General features: G+C 39.7%; 1 protein-coding gene across 1 annotated transcript; it reads right to left on the bottom strand.

The window, feature by feature from the left end:
• Positions 1–8806: 8806 nt before the first annotated feature.
• Positions 8807–16827, bottom strand: lnpa (limb and neural patterns a). The gene is made up of 13 exons (XM_075479636.1): positions 16721–16827; positions 15926–16028; positions 15497–15538; positions 13715–13902; positions 13563–13621; positions 13409–13449; positions 12742–12825; positions 12565–12616; positions 12232–12453; positions 11078–11183; positions 10663–10733; positions 10192–10347; positions 8807–10018 (listed from the first exon to the last, which is right to left on the bottom strand). Exons 2-13 carry the CDS (start codon positions 15950–15952, stop codon positions 9846–9848), a joined length of 1221 nt encoding a protein of 406 aa, XP_075335751.1. The 5' UTR covers positions 15953–16028; positions 16721–16827; the 3' UTR covers positions 8807–9845.
• Positions 16828–21432: the final 4605 nt, after the last annotated feature.

The raw sequence follows: 21432 nt of genomic DNA, 5'->3' as shown, positions 1-21432 counted from the left end.
AGCACAAAAGAATTGAGCCTATGCTCAAAAAATACAATAACATTACATATACTTGTCTTTATTGTTATTGATCTATTAACTATTAAATTGGCTTTTTATATATATATGTGTAACACTGTTAATGTTTGTTTTTTGTTTTTTCATAGCTTTTCTTATGCAACTCTTACTCAAATTTGTACTTATTGTCTGATATAAGTTTTATTTTCCATATCTTATCAGCATGCGTATGATAACAAGTCACATATAGACAGTGTTTTAGAAATATTTACTGCCGTCTGGATGGGGGACAAGACGGATGATTTACTAATATCTTTTCAATTTTATGCTAATAATGGTGCATTTATTATCACTGCCTCATACAAAAACCTGCTGCTCCTTCTTTATTTTGCAGCTTTTCATCAAACTCAAAGGCAGAAATGGGATTTCTGTAATCCATATGGACCGCTTCACATAGTCCTAATATGTAAAAGTTAAAAATGTTGTTTTTATGGTATTAGCTGTCTTTGCCGAGTCAAACTATTTAATTGTGATAACGTTATATATGTGTAATGTATCAATGTTGACACAGGAGATCACAAATGAGAAGAAGACAGCGAGACAAATAACAACTAGTGAAAAAAGATGTGTACGTAAAGTATTCTTTGTACTCCAGGTCATAAGAAGAGAAGGTTTTGCAGAATGGTTCACCTGATGTCAAATAACCATTTTCGGTTGGGTAAAAGTGTAATTAAACTTACCTAGAATGAACATTTTACAGAAGCTTTTTTTAAATAAAATACACTAAAAATAAAACTTGCTTTCTGTCATCTCCACAACATTGATACCTCTCTTGCTTATATTGCTAATAAGTATTAATACGTTTTCCACTTTGTGCTATAAATTCCATAAACAACACATTTCCACCGCTTCACTTTTGTCTAATTTAAAGACACATCTCGATATCACTGTAATTGTGCCGTCTTGAACTTGTTCTTTTTCTAGGCTCATTTCAGTCACAGGATCTCTGAAATAGCAATAGTTCAAAAGTAGACTGGTTATAATGAAAGTAGATTATTGTACATCTTCCTACAGACATCTCAATGAAAAAGACAGATTATGAAAGAGATAAATAAAGTCAAAATGATGATAAAGAACCGTGAGAGGCTGTAATTCTATCATTTAGAAAACGAAACTCAGTGAAGCAGCTATTTCATTTATCTGTTGTTTCAATTCAGCACAAATTTTTTGCACATTTGTGGCTTTTTTTTGTAAGAAAATATATATTTATTCATCTCACACATAACTCTATCTGCATAAAGCAGAGATGGATTGAGTCATGCATGGCCGTATGAGCCATCTGGAGTAAATGTAATAAATGTACATGACTATAATGCTGAATTGCAGCAGTGTCTTAATGTGTAGCACTGCTTCCTATGGGCACAAAACATGAGGCAGAATTTTATTTTTGCCTGCTCCTTAATACAATTTAAGGTTACATGTTGTAAGTAACTGTATGTGGCTTGAGTCAGGTGAGACAATTTAATGTTTGAATTTAGGATTTCGCCTCCGCAAGCACTTTGCTTTGTTCAAAATCTTCAGTTCCTTCTTTTTGAATCGAAGAGCGGCACATAAAACTGAACTGGCAACATGCCCTTTGGGATTTGTTTTAATTGTATTGTTCCTTTTTCTTTGCAGATGCTTTTTTTCAGGGTCACGGAGCGTGGGAGTCAAAGCCAGAGCGTTGCACTCGGACCCTTTGTACCAGCAAGCAGCGATACAAATAAGACTGCTGCACAAACAACTATTGGCACCGCAGTATTTATGCCATTTGTATAACAAGATATTATATACTGTACTGTTTGGTGCTCACATGACATAATGATATGTGCTGCTGTTGTTCAGCTGAACCCATCGATTATTCAATTTCAAGTTTTACAGGCATTCTCAATATCCCAGCTCTGAAGAAGAAGAAAAACGTTTTTGCAGCTTTACTCGTGGTAGCAGTTTAAGAAATTTGAAACACTCAGTACAAACAATCATTTGCAGTGACTTTAAAGGTTTTTTTTCAGCGACAGTAGTTCAAAAATGTTAAAGATTTGTCAGCAAATGTTAAAGATTTTACAGTTTGCAGACAACACATTCAAAACAAAGTTGGGCTATATTCATACTAACCATAGTTTGGATCAATTCTTTTTTAACAACACTTTAAAATGCATTTGGAAATTGAGGTAATTGAGGTTGACGTTAAGTTGCTGTAATATTGAAGGTAAAACGTTTTCCCATTCTCACTTCCTGAGAGCTCAATGTACCAGGCCTGTTTTGTAATAGTTTTATTTTCACAGGTTTTCAGTGTGTGACAGGTCTGGATTGCAGGCAGGTCAGTTTAGCACCCGGACTCTTTAACAATTGGACCACGCCGTTGTTATACTTTCTAGATGTGATTAGGAAATACGCTGTTGAAATAAGCAAAGCTTTCCCTGAAGAAAAGCAGTATATGAACTGTGTATATTATACATCAAATTACTGGCCATAAACTCAAGAAAGGGATTACAGATGTGCATGTTGAAGATTCTCATGATGAGCAAAAAAATCCAAAGTACTCAATTGAAATGAGTGCAAGGGGATTTTCTCTTGTAAGCAGGTGACCAAAATCGGTTTTGGTAAATTGCTCAATGACTAGTTCAGATATGTTAGTTATGCAGGTTCTGGGGCATATCATAAGAGCTTTAATAAGGACAACTGGACTCCTTCTTGGACTACTAGAAGTCCAGTTGCCCTTACTGAAGCTCTTATGATTACCATGACCTGGATGACTGATAATCTTCATCCAGGTCATCTTTATACATATTGCCTTGGGTTCTAGAAAATACAGCTCCAATAACTCTGGCACAAGAGATAAAAAATAACGAACCAGCGGTCATTTACACAGGATATTCCTCCCTTTCCTCCTGATTTGTCTGAAAAAGCTCACAGTCTGCTCGTATGTGTGGTGTCAGTATTCTATTTTTACTCTGATACTGTCAGCTATGGAAGACTTTCTTTGGTTAAAAGAATGGATGTGTGTTGTCAGAGCATTAAAAAAGCTGCATCTGTTGTCTGACATGACTTTGTAAACTTATGCATGTATAGGATAAAACCATAATAATAACCTGGCAACAGGCCTTTTCCCTGCACTGAAGCACTGACCTCATAAGTACAGATCATATCCACATTGCACAGTATTGTAGCTGCCCACGGCTACTTCATTTAGAAAGAGGCAGATATTCGGGACAAAGTCCCCGACAGTAAATGCATTCTAAGAACCTGAATTCACTTACAATTCAACTTATTTGTTAAGTCTTCCAGTGAGGAAAGTTGGCCATAGTTTTCCCCAAATGTATCTTATCATCTCTACCAATGAATCTCTATTTGTGCTACTAATATTATATTAATCAGTAATAAGAGTAATCAATACTTAAAGGGATACGCCACCCCCAGGCCAAATTAAGTGTATCCCCGCATTCCCGAGACATAAATAAGTGTGTGGGAGCGTTTTCCTGGCGACCCAGGCATTGTCCGAATCTCACAGCACTGACCACTGCTTGGTTTCGCGTAATACCTCCATGCTAGCGTCGCCAATCGAAATATTTCGCCCAACGTGAATTAATTTACTTGATTTACCTTCTAATTACTGTGTGAGTGGTGTACTTTCACATCGAGTGCAAATGACTGTGTAAATCAACACGGAAGGCTTGGTTTGCTCATGTCGGTTTGGGAACTAGTTTCCGGTGCGGACAACACAGCCGACGCACACTCCCCGCTACGTCATTGGGAATCCCCACCCCCACTGTCCCATCTGTGTTCGAAACAGAGGTTGAGCGGAGTAATATTTCGATTGGCGACGCTAGCATGGAGGTATTACGCGAAACCAAGCAGTGGTCAGTGCTGTGAGATTCGGACAATGCCTGGGTCGCCAGGAAAACGCTCCCACACACTTATTTATGTCTCGGGAATGCGGGGATACACTTAATTTGGCCTGGGGGTGGCATATCCCTTTAAAGCCTGCTACAAGAATAATGCTGTCATATTCATGAATTAACAAAAATACTGTTATGATGTAGTGTGAAACAAAGGAGATCTTTTTCTGGAATGAATATTTTTACTTTTAGTACTTTAAAGGGATAGTTCGCCTCTTTTGACATGAAGCTGTGTGACATCCCATATTAGCAATATCATGCATGAACATTGACTTACCCCCGACTGCGTCCTAGTGAGCCGAGTTCCAGCTTCTCAAAACAATATGCGTTCAAAAGAAACATTTGCATCACAAAATCGTTGTACAGAAAAAAGTCAGACCTCGTAATCGCTTGGCGCTATTTTCTCTCACTTCGTATAACTGTGCGCTGCCGCCCGCCGACTGCCGCGCCTGTTTCACCGTGTAGACCAAAGTGCAGAGCAAAGTGCAGACCGAGCAGTCCCCTGCTTCCGAGCAGTAAACACTGTGAAACAGGCGCGGCTGTCGGCAGCACGCAGTGATACGAAGGGAGAGAAAATAGCGCCAAGCGATTGTTAGGTCTGACTTTTTCCTGGAGAACAATTTTCTGATGCAAATGTATTACTCTTTTGAACGCATATTGTTTTGAGAAGCAAAACGCTTTATTTTTGTGACCCCAGCCAACTAGGGGACTACTTTCGTCAACACCAAAACGAGGCCGGAACTCGGCTCACAGGACGCAGCAGGGGGTAAAAGTCAATGTTCATAAACTATATTGGTAATATGGGATGTCATACAGCTTCATGTAAAAAGAGGCGAACTATCCCTTTAAGTACAAAATTTCAAATACTTCCATCGCAGGACTTGTAAGAGAGGATTGTTGCCTATCTTTAAAGTTGCGTTAGTAGGCTACTTTTACATACTTTCACCACTATTGCATACTCCTTCCTACTTTGAGACTTCGAATCATTTTCTTAATGCTACCTTAGCAACATTTTCAGCAATAGCATTCAAGCCAGGATAGAAACTATTTACCCTCAGAGAAGAGTGTGCTGTCTGTCATATTAGAGTGAACTGTTTCCCACTTCTCTTTTCGTGGATTGCAGAGTATTGGCACTCTTTGGCACAATTAACTAGTTGTTTAACTTGACAAAAGTATCGGGGTTAGTTTAACTTTATTGTACATTATTCTACCCTTACGTGACTGCCAGCTCACCGTTGAAAATAGATACACAGGGGCAGGACTGTGCACATCCTATAACCGTCCGTCTCTGCAGGCCTACAAACCACACACACATACACACACACACACACACACACACACACACACACACACACACACACACACACACACACCCGCACACACTGCAAGCTCTCGTCTTTCCATCTGGTAAAGTGGGCTGTTGTGATTGATTTGTGGATTTGCTCCCTCTTTTTTTCTCTCCATTTAAGTGAAATAATGTATGGAAGCAATCTGGCGACAGACATTTTGGAAAATCTATTTGAAATCATTTCAGTTGAAGCCATGGCAGTTTGTCTTCTTAGGGGAGAGGAGCAAAGTATAATTGTCTGCAGTCTAGTAAAACACAGTATAACTGCCATCACACTTGACTGAGCTTATAGCCAGCTAGTCCCATGGCCTCTAGAAGATAGAGCAGTTAATGTTCCCTTTTATTTTAGAGGATATGTCACTTGTATCGCAGATTTATACCATGATACAGCAATTTTGTCCAAACAGATGGATAATGGTGTCACAAGCAAAAAAGCCCTGTTTTTATTGAGTTTACAGCATATTGTTTAGATAGGGAACTGTGCTGAACGGCTCCTCCAACCCTTCTTCTCTTTATCTCTCTAATCTTGCCCATATTAGATTTGATCATTTTTGTTTGAAGGAGGAAAATGTGGCTGTAATGGCTTCCTAATAGCAAACACAGGGGATACAAATCCTGGGTCCTTGTTCTGTAGTGCTTCCATAAGCACCACTGATTTATAGAGGTCTTTATGACAGAAAGGAAAATGATCTGCTGCAGGTATAAATCAGGTGAGGAGTAGGAAATTGAACTTAGATATCATCTTGTCAGATGCTTAATGCTCTTCCTCCTGTCACATTCGATAGGACCAATTTGGAGAATCCTGCAGAGGTAAAAAGAAGACAATTAACAATGACAGTGTGGTAATAGATGAAGCTATAAAATGAACCTGCTGCCTGCAGGATGCTTTGTATGATTTCCACATGAGGTGGTGGAAGCAGTTTGCTTCTTTCTTTTTTTTTTTAGCCTTCCATTTGATCTCTATATTCTATACTACTTTTGGTAATGTCTCGAGTGTCCTTTCTCAAATATATGTTGAGTATGTGAAGATCATTTTTGTGGCTTTAAAGTGCTGAATTGAATTATTATTCGGCATATGACAGAACTTGTAAATTTAGGCCCAACCATGCTTTATGTTATTGATTCCCAAGGAATGTTGCATCTGTGACTATAATAATCAATATATCAATCGACATGCACAAAACTGTGAAAGTAAAACAATACCACAAACAACCAAACCGAAATCGCAGTACTGTGTTAGCTCCATTCAAACTGTATTTGCGCGCTGCCTCTCTTGAAGTCTCTCCTTTTTTAGTAGAATACATTTTTAACATAGTGGACTGTTTGTGGTAATAACTGTTGAGGCGTGTCAGTGCTCAAACAGATGCTATCGCTCAGTGGTATAATGAGTTCAAGATAGGACAGTGAATGCCAATGCTCTCTGATCCCTGAATGTCACTCTGGTTTAAAGCACAACACAGTATTTTATGGATAGCATCATGTATTCAGCAGCATGCGATGATTTGACAGATGTGAGGGAGAACGCAGAAAGCAATCCGTCTGGGTGTGTAGGCTTCCACTGACTTGGATTCAAATAAAACATATAAATTTGTTGGTTGCTGATGACCTTTTGTGGAAAGCTCTGTCAAGTGGCAATTCAAGCCCAGGCACCTAAAGAGCTTTGCAGCAATAACCGGAGATCCACTGCTCGGGAACCATCAGCCCTCGCAGCTCATCAAGCCAGGCGCTTGTATAATCTAATTTGATTTTAATGCTTCTCTGAAGGAGATTGTGCTCTTATTACTGTGTAATGATGCAGTTGTCAAGAGCCAGTGGTGATGTCTAATATCACAACCATGTTAACTACTTCTGTGACACTCATCTCAGCATTGTCTCGGCGCACAATGGGTTGTGCCGTATATTTATGACTTTGTTGTTCTTCCCGTTGCATTTTACTTCACGACTAACAGAACCACGGTAAATCTTCAAAACTCCCTTCCTTATTGCCTTTGTCCGATATGGTACTTTTTCCGTATTCAGTACAGTAGATAGAGCATAACGATGAAGGTCTTATCTGAGATGAGGAGAATTTTGAAGTGCTCTCACTCGGGGGCAGCAAATGGAAAAGTGACAAGCCTGGTGCACTTGTCTATTTTACTTATTCCGCGCCTCTGTTCCATATTCTGCCTCGCACCGCGGGGTTATTTTCCTCCAGGGTTCACGAGGGCACGCTCTTTCATTTCTTCAGAAAATTGTTTCGCAGGATTTCAATCTTTGGCTGCTAGATATGACAAAACAAAATATCAAGAACACTTATGTTTCTTATCTGCCATTTTTTCTGGGTATAAATAAAAGATCAGTATAAATTTAAGTCAACCGGCCTCCAATGCACATGTGAGAGATGAGTATGAAAAGAACTATGAACCTTGGGACAGCCCCACTGTACATTTTCATCGCCTGCTCAAAATTACCTTGGCACTGGGGCTTTGTGTGTCATTTGTCATCCTTGAAAATCAATTAGTGTCTGTGTGAAAGCAAGCCAAGTGTAATCCTTTGAATGTTTGGACAATAGGACTCAAAAAGCAGAGTTTATCTTTGGAATGTTGAATTGTTCATATGCAGTTAAGAAGTTAGCTAAACACAATGAAATCAACATAGCCTAAGGGCCATTCTAAATATTGATTGTGCCTATATTGACTTTCAATTGGGCACCCAAAAAATAAAAAAATGAATCCCTACACAGCACGTTAGTACCTGAGTAAATGTAATATCTCTAAAGACTGTTAATTTACAACAGTCAAAAGATACAATTTTACTATTTCTGTGATCATTTATCCATCTGTCCTTATGAAATATAGGATAAGCCAGTCACAAAACGGGATGATGTTACGGTGAGTTGAAAAGCACTGACATAAAGAGTCTAAAGAATAAAGTGTCAACAAATGATTCAATTTCAAACACAAAGTGTAGAGATCCTCTGCGATATATTACTCATGATAATTCACATATGTGCAGGCTGTGTATTCTGAAAGAAAACTCCCAGCGGTGTGAAAACATCTAAACATTGTACTATTGATGTCCCATTTTTTTTCCCCCCCAGTTTGCCTCTTGTCAGAGGTCAACCTCAAAACAGCATGCGGTGGAATCAGGCGTTACTGTCGGTGTCACATTGATGCATTACAAGGCCCAGGAGGTCACGTCTCTGTAAACATACATTATCAAAACCAGTAGAAGACTTGGGATGTTGACCTCACCAATAGTTTACGGAGCATCTTCGGGAGGGAGGGGGGGGGGGGGACTCACGTGATGGCAGAGAGCAACTTTTCAGCCGCAATGACTTTCTCGTTGCAAATGAAGAGGGTCAAGCAATCAAGACTGGTCAGGCTGTGTGTCAGCGCCATTATCTTACACTGTCTGAAATGATCAATGAGCTAAAATAAAATGATCACAGACTAAAATTGGTCTGCTAATGAAAATGGACTGTTTAAACATTGGGCTGAGAGAACAGCTGGGCAGACGGCACCGAGTTAACAAATACAAAAAGCACTTCAGTAGTTCATTTATTTCCAAGTTAAAAGAAAAAAAGAGCTACGTTTTACTACAAATAAAACTGTATACAAAGATGCAGATGCTGTAACTCTGGGCATATGTATACAGATGTTCTCAAACGTTTATTCAGCATTATTTCTACAGAGCAGCAATTCATACATCCAGCATCAGATACTGTCATTTAAGACTGAGAACAGGTAAATGACCTTTGTCGGCTTGTAAAAACGTTCAATTTTACTGACAATACTCTGAGGCAGAGACTTAAAATATAAAAAGGCACTTATGATAGCCGCACAGTACTGACAACTCCACTTTCCTCTGCATTCCCTTTATGTATTGTAGTTGTGTAAACAGGTTAGCACCTCCAAGCTGCACAGTACCCCAGTTAACACCGTCATGACGGGTGCAGCATTGTAGAAAAATAGCTATAAATAACTTTCCATAAATAAGTTTTTTCTCCACAAATTACCATACTGTCTCTACTGTTTACCATCTACAAGCAGAAATTCACTCAAAACAAATAAAACATGGAAAATAAAAACAAACAAACAAAAATAAAACAACAAAAACAATTAGGGCCAGTCCCAATTATGTTCCTCCCTTTCCTCCATTTTGTAAAGGTAAAGTGCCCTTTTTCTTTTAGGGATCAGGCAGTAGTGGACATATAGCTACTCATATGGTGCAGGTGCTTTGTTGCTTTTTGAATGGCTGGGTGACCCAACTCTAGGCCCAAGCGGAGTAAACAGGATCGAGTGTAATTCTTATAGCTCTCTGTTACGGACTTGTAATGATGAAAATTGAAACTAAATGCAAGTGCTAGGCAATGTAATGCTTCGCTCATTACTATTGCGATAACTTTAAAAGCAATTCTAACAAAAAGGGACATTCTGTCAGCTGAAAATCACACCAACACTTGTGTGCTTTTTGTACTATTGCAAAATATGATATTTACTTGGAAACTAAGCATCACTGCATTTCTTGAAAGAAAATAAGCTCCAGTCTGACTTGTTTTCGAAATCACCCCCTCCAGTGCTTTACTCCACTTCCATGGCAGAAACATCTCCCTCCTCATCGGATTTCTCAGAGGGCAGGTCATGTGACTCTGGCGTGTCTTGGCTGTCTGATTCAGAACTGGGCTCTGTGGTTGGAGGTGTGGCGGGCTCCTGGGTATCCGTTCCAACGGGGACATCGGCAAGCTTGGTTTTCCCTGATAATTAAACATGTTTTCAGTTTAGAGCCATTCCAAACATGCGATACAAAAAGAACAGCGGATACCTCTGAGATGCATTCATTTCTACACATTTCATCTTTAAAAAAAAAAATACCATTATGGCATGAACGATCTTGACACTTCATAGGTGTGTATTTAGGGTTCATCACCTGAAACATATTTGTCCTCATCAACATCAGCGGCAGACGACGGCAGGGACGCATCGGATGGCATCTTCAGTTCAGCAGTGACCTCGGGGAGTCTGGGTGCCTGAGGCCTGGTCTTTCTCGCGGGGTTCAAGAAATAGCAATATGCGCATCGGAAGGCTGAAACAACACAAATAAAGCGCCGCACATCCAGTTTACATAACCCCACTAATACATTTGTAAACAGACACAGATTAAAATATATGAATGCAAACCTACGGCGGCAAAAACTGCCCGAGATGCATAAACATTTCAGATTGATGTGTAGCACCACTTTGCATATTCAATCTTGTTCTGCTTTTTGCTTACAGGAGTTGGTAGTGGCAGAGGCGTTTAAGAGCCACATGATATACTGTGCTGCCAAATGCTAGAGGGCAAACGAAGGCACAATGTTTGATAGGGACTGACAGACTGCTGCGATTCTCAAAATCTTACCGATGTATTCAAATTCTTCCTTTAATGCCATGCCGTTATGAGACAGGCACTGCTGACATATGAGAGCAAATCTGTAAGAGAAGAAAGACAATCCAGTGAAGACGGCTTACATCCTACAGATAACAATCAGAGGACAAAAAAGAATTATTGATAAATGCAATGATAGTATACATGGCTCTAATGACACAAGTTAAAACAAATCAATGGTATTTTTAAAGGTGTTCTGCATGGCAACACTAATTTCACTACCAATACGTCTGGAAGATTTCTATATTGAGAGATTTATCAAAATGATGTGATCATTAGTGTTAATCAGTGTAGTATTTTTGTAATATACACATGAGAAAGTAAATCATCTACACATTTAAGGGTATTATTCAGCAGAATTGTCTCCACTTTACAGGAGATTGTGTACCTGTTCTGAGGGCCATCTCCAACAAGACACTCGATGACTCTGTCCATCGCACCTCTTTCCCTCGGGAGCACAGGTCTGGCCAGAGGCGGGCCTGGAGGGTGCGTCCCTGTAAAGCAGCAAAAGCAGCACCTGTTAGACACAGTCTGCCTTCTTGAATAAAACCCCCTATAAACCGGGGCTGCTAACAGCAGCAGCTCTGCGAAATAGTTTGTTGCACAAACCTCTGCTAATTCAACGAAAATATGCACCTTTCCCCTTAATGACTAAACACCGGATCTCAGTTGCAAAGCACGTTCGGAATCCCTGTTGCGCTGGTGAGAAGTAATTAATATAATCTAACATCAAGAGCAATCATAGGAAGATGACTGGTCATTTCTGTGAGACTTGGCAGAGTCTCAGTATCCTGCTGGTTATTAATTTTCCAACATATGGAAACTCTGTGGTGACTCTTTGTATCAAATTGCTTTTCACTTTCAATTTTCAACAGAAGCAGGTGATAACATCAAGTCATGTAAACCATTTGTGAGGCGTTCCCAATGCCAAAGGCTATTTCACTAAGCATTATAAGACACTTACCAAGATTCCACCGCCATTGCCCAGAGAACAAACGCAGGTCTGGCTAATTAATCATAGTTAATGTTATCCTGCACCTTGCATACTGCACAGTTGGCATTCCACATAGCTATTACTGGGTATAGCTTCCTCTACTCTGGAAGCTTATCTCTTCCACTGTTTGCATTTATTTCTTTTGGGTGCTCATAGCACAAGAAAAAATTATATTTAATATCCAAGACACCTACACTCCAGATAATGTGTTCTATACAAAACAATCATCTTAGTTCTTTTTTTTTTAAATCTCCAAAAGAAGTCATCGTCTAGACGTAATTATACACACATAATACTTCAAATTGTCAATTTCTGATCTTGATTCATAATTATACAATTATTTGACAAAGGCTGGGCCATTTAGTAAGATATCTTAATGCTACATTCCTACAATTACCCATTACAACTAGAGTGTAACATAATACAACCTTGCTGACAACACAAACCACAGAGCTTGGAGCAACTGGGGACACAAGAGTCAGGGAAGAGTAAATCACACCTTAATGGACCACATTATGATCCGGTCCCACTGTGTGCAGGTAACTCACCAACTCCTGGAACAGGTGTTCCCGGGGTCACAGGCTTCCTCATCAAGCTCTGCTGAGCAGCTATAGCTGACAGGGCCCTCTCTGGGGGTCCACCTGGAGCAGAGTGGGAAGATCTTCCAGGGTAGGTGGGCCCAGAGGCAAGAGGAGGGCGGGCGGCGGCACTGCTTGCAGGACTCATCATCGCTGGGGGGATCTTTGGGATGACGTTACGGTGGCGGAGCTCTAACGTAGAAAAAAATAATAATTGCAGAATGCTTAACAATAGCAGAAAATGCCAGTCGAAGCAGCGATGGTGTTGTCATATCCTTCAGGTCCCACCAAACGCATTTCTACCTTGTCCTGGCTTTGGAGTCATCTGAGGTCCAACTGGAGTGGATTCAAGCTCCTTCAGAGGCAGGGAGACAGAACAAGGGAACGATTTAATAAATAAGGAAAATAAAACACATAAGTAAACATCTGGACTATAGCATTTATAACAAACAAAAAAAAAAAAAAAAACACATAACTCACAATTTTTTTCTTGGAATCAGGATCGAACCTCTCAAGAATCATTTTAGCATTTTTATACGTCTCAGTTTCCATAACTTCTTCAAGCTGGAAAAAAACATTAATAAGATCAGGATAAATGCTCCAATCCCTTTTTCCCTTTATCAGTCCTGTATTAATTGTGATATACCAGCATAACTGTTTGATGATCATCTAGTCCAATTTACAAAGATAGAGAAGACATGCAAAATATAATAGAATTTGCTTCCCTAAACTGTACATCTTCATTTAAACTAAAACACTGAGCATTTCTACATGTTTACACATACTATGAAGAATAATTGCATTCACTACTTCGATAATGGAGAGTGTGAAAATCCATCAGCCCTAATTATTGAAAGTTATTAGAACTTGACAGAGGATGACAAGCAATTTCTCAGATTCATTTCTTACATGTGCTAAATGCTATTAATTAAAGTGACATTAGCAGAGTAGTTTGCCGCCTTAAGTCACTGTACCGATCACATGCTGTCTGCTCAGAACCTAGACAAGCAAAAATGTTTCGGCAAAGTGCCAAGATCAGTAAAAAGCGATGCCAGAAGAGTCTCTGAGGTTAAGTGAGAAATAAAGGCAGGCAGTGGTTTACAAAGCCATATCAAAAACAAAGCTAAAAAATGAAAAGAACACTTACTATTTTCCTCTTTCGCGCTTTCAGATCTTCTAGATTTTCATCTATAAAACATTTGGAAATATAATTCAACGCAAGTTTGAAAAAAAAAAAAAAAAGGAAAAAAAATTAAGATTAAAGAATAAAAAATATGTACGGAGAGCAAATCTGATCTTACTATTTTTTTCAGTTCTTCGTGAAAAAATAATTACGAGCATCTTTCGAAGTAACCACACCCTGAAAAGAGGACAAAGGGGGAGGGGGGGGATGAGAAAATTTGGCCATGATCACAGTTTAGAGAAAGTGTAATCCGTTAAACTGAATACTTACAAAAGTGGAAATATTACAAAGGGAAGAGACAATATGAGCCGTCCCATGAACGGTTCAGGCAGGTACCAGAAATACACAACTATGCAAGTGATCAAGTAGAGGAGGGAGGAGTACAGAAGCAGTCGTCCCACCCATATCTTCAACTGTCTTTGATACTTCTCTCTATACTCTTCAAGAGTCTGTATATCCTGCGAGGAAAAATATGAGAATTTTATCAGGACAGCAATGTGATCCAATAAACGTGGCAGCTGGTTACAATATAAACAATAAACTTTTTTATTCAAAGTGCTCATCCTTGTTTTAAACATTTTGAACTTTTTGCTTATGATACATAACAGGAACTCACAAGTCTGCATTTTATGCAACAGCGAGAAAGTTATTCCCAATCAGAACTTCCTCTTCAATCAGTCAATGTTGATTATATGTAACACTTTCGACAATGCAAGCGGTGGGAAGTTTTCCCTCCTGCCAACAAGGGAGGCTAAAGAGGTCATTAGCACAGCTCTCATGCAGCATTTTATGCTAACATGTCCCCCGACCGTGCTCCCAGGTCGGAATCACAATGTACTTCACATTCATGCTGCACAGCAGGCTTTTTCCAGTAGGACCGGACCCATCATTCAATGTTGTTTTTCCTTAAATGTTTGAATAAAATGAAGTTTGAACGCTGCACAAGCCTTAGAGGCAAATTAAAATTTGACGCCGCTTCCGGATACCGTACAACAAGAATATGGGGACGGTTGTTCTTTGCGCTGAGCATTTCGTACCGCAGCTCTTTTGTTCCGTCCCTGCCTTAAATACCATGTTTCTCAAGCAGTGATTTCATAGGTGCGAATCAAGGGAAATTCTTTTATGGTTCGCAGTGCAACTTTGAATAAAGCAAATGTCTGCCAAGGGACTAAAAATTCAGAAGGTCACTGCACCACAGAGGAAGGATAATCTAACAGAGGAGTCAGCGAGACGGAGCAAGTGACTGTATGGTCAGACAAGAATTAGGCAAAGACAACTTACTCACTTACAACGCTTTCATTTGGAAGTTAACAAACTGGCATCACATATTTATATTTTGTAAAAGGAAATGTAACATCACTGCTTCAGAGTGCAGGGTGCCCCATCTAAAAATAGCTGGTGGACAGAATGGCACCCAGTCTCGGTCATAATGGTGCCACTGTACCATGTGTGCGTGTCACTCTGAGCAGCGAATCAACAGATCTCTCACTCAGTCTTACAACGCAGTACATACTGCATGTACACTCCATACGGTACCGAAGATCAAAATATAAACATGTTCTTTGGTGACAGACTTCATGTTGAAGGAGCAAACAGGCACAACAGCCATCGCTTCCCAACTTCAACGCCCCCTGACATCTTCCTGACATGAGTAGCTCATGTGGACACTGCTTCAAGGACAGGTGCTGAAAATAGCCCAACACTAGCTTAAGTGCAGAGGAGCAGTAAAGCCCCCCCACCCACACACACACAGACACACACACAGCAAATGAGAAGCCAATCTCGCAGTCGCTCAAATACATTTCTGTCAAAAGTTGCATGCTCTTACAGCATATCTTCAACATTTCAAAATGTCTGTATTGTGTTCAGCAGTTTGCAAGAGTTCACAAAACTGTTCCTTGCGAGTGGATCGACCTATCCTTGATGCTGTGAAACCACCCCCGTTAACATTTAAGGCGTCAAACGGAAGATACGATCTACTTGGAGCCCGTCACACCCCATGCAGATTCATACAGTGACAAATCTTTATTTTTCTTAGGTTAAATAATATACCTTGTCAAGTCCTTCCAAAATGTCCACAGTGGAAGGTTTAGCCTGTAAAAAACAGAAATGAATAAATAAAATAATAATAATCACATTTGGAAAGGAAAAACTTAATCATGACCATTTCTGCTCTTTGCGTGCAACTTCTTCACAGGATTTGGAAACTTCCTGTTTCTTCTTCCCACTTTGTCACACTTGTGTGTCCGCTGTGCATGCTGGCAAACATTGCCAAACCAGGAAGTGAGTAAACATCTGAGTTATGATAATACACACAAAATGCCTCTGAGCTACTGGCCACTGTAATACCTTAAGTTGGGTGTGACAGAAAGTGGAACTCATTCAAGCCTTTTTGCCGTTTACAGACTGCAATCTTTATGACTTGTATCACCAAATGAACGCTTTAATGTCATTAATTTGATAAAGGCTTTTGATACAAACCCTCCATCGTGAAACCAGAGCCCCCATGTTGATGAGGAGGGAGAGCAACTCAATCTCTTATTTGGATCCTCTTCTGAATGTCATTCACAGGTTACTTTTCCACCTGTTGACAGGAGTGAGAAGTTGTGAATACACTTAAAGTTGCCGAAAACGGATGCTCTGTTTTCCTGAGGTAACTCCTGCCTTTTCCATCTTAAAACGTTCTGTTTTGGGGGGAAAACACCCATTCTTGGGGATGTTGCGGCTGAATTACAAGGTACCTTAACGCTATGTAACATGACGCTGGAGTGGGGGGATATAGTTGTTTGAGACATAAAGTAGTGCAATGAAACAGCCAGTCTATTTAGATACGGCTACCATATACCGAAAACTTCAGCGACACGTCTACAAATATCGGTTTGATCAGTTTATCGAAACAAAATACATCCAAACACCGTTTTGGAAACTTTAGCAGTCCACGGGCTGTCCTTTCTATCTCCACTTAGCGAAAGTCAACAAACTCACTGAGTTCTTTTAGGAGGCGCCAACCAACAGTGACGGTTATTGTGCAAAAAATAAATAGTGGCAGGTCGCTGTGTGCAACAATCACCCCTCCAAACAACTTCTTAACATCTATTCCATCCTCGCAGAGACGCATTAGCTTTGACGTAATACTAGCTAGATATTCGTAGCCGCTAGCTAGCAAAATGCTCCTGCAGCCCGCGGCTCATCTCGACAACTAAAACAACTTTGCGACCCCGAGTAATGTGGCCGGAGCTTGAACGCTTTGTTTCTGGATATAAAAGACTAACTTACCTGGGTCGCGAAGTTGTGCGGTTTCAACAGCCTGCAGCAGGACGATATCCCGTCCTGTCTACACAGAGTCAAAATGGGGGAGTGTCCACTGAGAGAACAGCGTGGACCACTGACTGTAGTCTGGTGTGTGTCTGTCAGGGCCGCTTCATGTACGTTATGATGATTAAAGTAGGGGCAAAATCTGATACACATCAGGATCATTAAATCATACACAGTGTTTCTTTTAATCTTAAGTGACTGTTAAAAGCCCCCAGTTGGATTTGAATAAAGTCACTGAGTTTATCATTATGGACTGAACCATCTTACTTGATAATGCCATATACAGATATACAGTATTTTTTGTAGATTTTTTGCAGATTTACCATGCAGTTTTCAGACCCATTTCCACATCTCCAAATGGATCATTGTCATTTCTGTTCCAGATCAACACTGTTCTCTACAACGACAGATCAAAACCAAGTTTTTGGAGCATTTGGCTAATTTCTTTAGAAAATAGAAAACAATATCCTATTGACATGTTCAGAGCAAGCTGAGCATCCATACATTTGAAGGTTTTCTCCCACTCTTCCTGGCATGAGGTTCAAGCTCAACCATGGCATGAGACATTGTTCAGGTTCAGAATCTGTCTGGATCCTTACAGAACGATCTCACAGGGTTTTAGTGAAGCCACTCCTTGTATTCCTTTTGGTATGCTTGAGGATTTCATCTTGCCAAAATATAAAACTTTGCATCCTAGAAAAGATTTTTACTCGTAATTGCTTTGTTCTTCATTTATCTTTTCCCCATTCCGACAAGTAAAATGTTTAAATGTTTCACATCTCGCCCAACAAAGACTGCAAAATGCTAAACAGTTCAAATATGCCAAAATGAATGCAACTCTGATAGTGCTTTTTAAGTGAGCATGTGAACACAACACAGGCCTCAGGGTGCACATTGAAGCCAGGGCGGATCAAAAAATGCTTTTTGTTTGCTGAAAACAAAATACCTCTAAAAATTGAAGTAAAAAGATTATTATATAAATATATTTAAAAAAATTCTGTTCAGTTCCTGTGGAAGAACATAAGATAAGGTCTAAAACTAGTTAAAACCAGAACTGCTGCAAGACACCGTATAGAATATGATGGCATACTATTGCACTAATAACGCCTTAATTTTGTATATTTTATCCCATTAAAGGGATTGTGCTCTCATTTCAAATAAAAGTAAATAAAAAATAAAAAGTAAATAAAATTTCAATTTAGTAAAACTAGTCTGATTTGATTTATTCTGGAGCATCACGCTCACCACAATGTGTAATGTAGTCCCTCCAATACTCTGCAAAGCCATCATCAGCCTTTTTCGTGAACAGTTGGGGTATCACCAAAGTTGATGGGATCTGTTGTAAAGCAACCTTGGACTTCTGCAGAAAAAAAATAGCACATCTATTATTCAGTAGTTGATGATTGATGTCGTTCTGAAATATAACTGTTGATCAACAAACTTATCATCTCTAAAGTCATGGTGTGCCTTTTTAGTTATGTGGCTGAACAGTGGCAACGTAAGCTGTGAAGTGTTGCATTGATTTAATTTGCACCACTGTTGGCAGCTCATTGTTAGTCTGTGGAGGAGAAAAAAAAGCTGGTGTCGAAAATAAGCACCCCGCCCCTCCGCCCCCGATTCCATGGGGCAATTCATGACAGTGCCTGACTAAAAAGGGAATCAGATATCTTGCTTTCACCACAGTATTCAGCAGTGATCCAACAAGCCCGGGCATAGAAATGACTGAAAAAGACCTCCACAAAAACCTCCAGCGTCACCTGATGGAAAAAAAAAAAACAGACAATGGCCAAATGGCACCTGATGGCTGTAGTATGGTGTTATGGGGTTCTGAGCCCCTTTCTGCTGAGGCCTTATTAGTTTGCAGGGTTTTAGTATTCACTCATTTTATTCTATGGCCTGTCTTACTCATTATCCTTATATCTGTGATAAAAAAAATAATAAGATACATCTGCTTTGATGAACAAGAAGAGATAGTAGGAAACTATAAAACTGGTTTCAAACAAGCCTGTCACACTGTTCCTTCAAACCGCTTTTGGAGATAATAACGCTGCTTCATGCAAATGAGCTCCAAACTGATTGAAATGAAGTCTAAATGGCTCCCATTTTCCATTAACTGTGCTCTAATTAAAGTTTGATGTGATGCTCTGGGTCCCAACAAAATGTGACCTGACAGTTCTGTAAACGTTGTTGCATTGTTCATCCACTAGCGGATAAAGTTGCAAATATTTCCTTTAAAGCACTCTTTTCACTATTTCTTACTTTCATCTGGTACTCATGTGTTCTGTTCTGCTCATTGAATGGTTTTGTGGGATTGATGATCTTCAACTGATCCCGTCGCCCTGATTTGCTTGCGGAGGACACGAAGGCTTACACCGTTTGCATTAAGTTTTCCACCGGAGCCTGCTGAGAAGCAAGCATGGAGGAAGGACAATGCTGATATGGAACCGAAAGAATGAAGGCAGCACAAAGTGAGTTGACACAAAAGGGATGAACATCATCCTTGTGAAGGTGATCTCTCCTTCAAACTCTGCAGGTCAAGATGGATCATAACTCATCGACAAAAGTCTCAAAGTCTCCTCCCATTTTCATTTCTTATTTGTAAGACCCAAATGATGTTTGCAGTCTCTCTTAGCTGTAGAAGCAGGACATATGTCGATCGAGGGGAACAGACACATACATTTAAGTGCAGTGCTCCAAACTCAGATCCAGCAGATGATCCAAGGTGAGGGCTTAAAACAATGGCAAATTCTCTGATATTTGATGTTAGCGTGCATGATCCAAAATCACAATGCTGTGAGTACACTTTCTTCTTTTGCAAATGTGTTACTCAGATTTTAGTTTCCTATTGGTTTATTGATCCCTCAGGTAGCTGTACAGTATTTTCCTTTTAGACAGACCATCATTGTATGACAGATAAGATGGCTTTAATCACATTTGGTATCCGGCCATTGCAGTATCAAATCATGTGTGTCAATTTTGATTGGGATACCTTTAAAATTAGATATGTATTGTGTCACTATATCCTTTGTACAAGTACTTGGTTGCTACACTTGAATCCATTTTTCAGATATTTGCACTGTATTTGAGTACTTCTTTTACTGACGACCTTTAGCTTTTACCTGCTAAAGTTTAACGCACATATCTGCATTTTCTGCTCCTTACTTTTTTTTTTTTTTAAAGGCCTGATTCTTTAGAGCCCTTTGATGAACTGGCATTCCATCCATGGTGCACCCCGCCCAATGGCAGCTGGGATAGGCTCCAGACAGTTTGAACAAATTTGCACAGTATAGATTGCGGGTATAGAAGCGGGTTAACACTTCCAGATAATGCAGTTTGGGGTCGAATCGCTCCTGCATTATAATGCTTAACTAGACCCAGATGGACTTAGGTGCTCTGCACACGCTCCAGCATTCCATCTTTTTGCATTTTTTTTCAAAAACAGTAATGTGCAAGAGAATATTGATACAGCCAAATTCCTTATGAAGCTGCTCTCATTCACACAAAAGGTAATTAAAAATCAGCCTATTGATACTACATGTCTACTTGCTGTCGCTCAAAGAATTTCCAGATTGTCATTCTGTTCTGGTTAAATTCTGATTTCATAAGTGCAGCAGCATCATCAGACAAATTCCTTTACTTCATCTCAATGTCTGTGCAGTGAATTCGGCTCCACTTACATGTTCGATTAACTCCCTCAGAGAAAGTTGAAAGTGTTAGAATGTCTTGAACGTTTACTCACAGTCCACAGTGTCCGTTCCACTCTTGTGCACGTGTACTACAAGGACTGTGGTCCAGTTAAATGGAACAGTCGAGCATACAAACTGAGTGTTTGGAGATGGGACAGTAGCATTTAGAAATGACAACCTTTGGTGAATCCATCTGCACATGAAACAGGACATAAAACCAAGTCACATGACTAAACAGTCATAGGGAAGATTTGAGCATAACTTCTGTGTCAAGAAGAGTCAGAAACAAGGAACAGGGGTGAAAGTGAACCAGACGATACTGCAGACAGATTCAGAATAGGAAGTTATTCCTCATCCTTGGCCTTGTTTAACCGAACTGTTTAAGTTGTCAACAATAAGAATGTTTCCGGGCAAATGTGTCATGGCAATTTTTACCATTTTCCCAATGTCGTTTTGAATCATTATTTTTATTATTGTCCAGCGCCTCTATTTTAAATGGCTTTTGTTTCAAAATATTTTCTATACTTTTGTAACATCTTTCCTTGATTCACCCCTAACCTTTCTAATATTGAAAAGTTGGCTGTGTGATGCTTACCTAATGGTTTATCCTGCATGCTAAAAGCATCAAAACAAACATTGCTGGGAACTAGTCATTTCTCATCATATTGACAGGATTCAACTCGTCTAAGAAATCACGGTTGTCCCGCCCAAACATGCTCGAAACATTTTGATGCTTGTGCTCATTTATCGTAAACATAATATTGGTGCAATAAGAACACTTAAGAAGCCATCAGACTTATTATAATTCGTGTTTAGGAGAAGATTAGTACCTACACCAAAATTTGTGGCAATCCTTTCAGTTTAAATTTTACGTTCAAAATATGTTGCTGCCAGATGAGGTCATGGGATTACCAATTATTAGTGTGCAACGCCCAAAGAGGCCATGAGAGGTTTTTCCTTCTTCTATTTTTTTTTTTTTTTTTTGCC

This window comes from Odontesthes bonariensis, chromosome 12 (genome assembly GCF_027942865.1).
Source record: "Odontesthes bonariensis isolate fOdoBon6 chromosome 12, fOdoBon6.hap1, whole genome shotgun sequence".
NCBI lineage: Eukaryota > Metazoa > Chordata > Actinopteri > Atheriniformes > Atherinopsidae > Odontesthes > Odontesthes bonariensis.
Note: the sequence above shows the minus strand (reverse complement) of the source record. Positions and strands in the feature narration are given on the sequence as shown.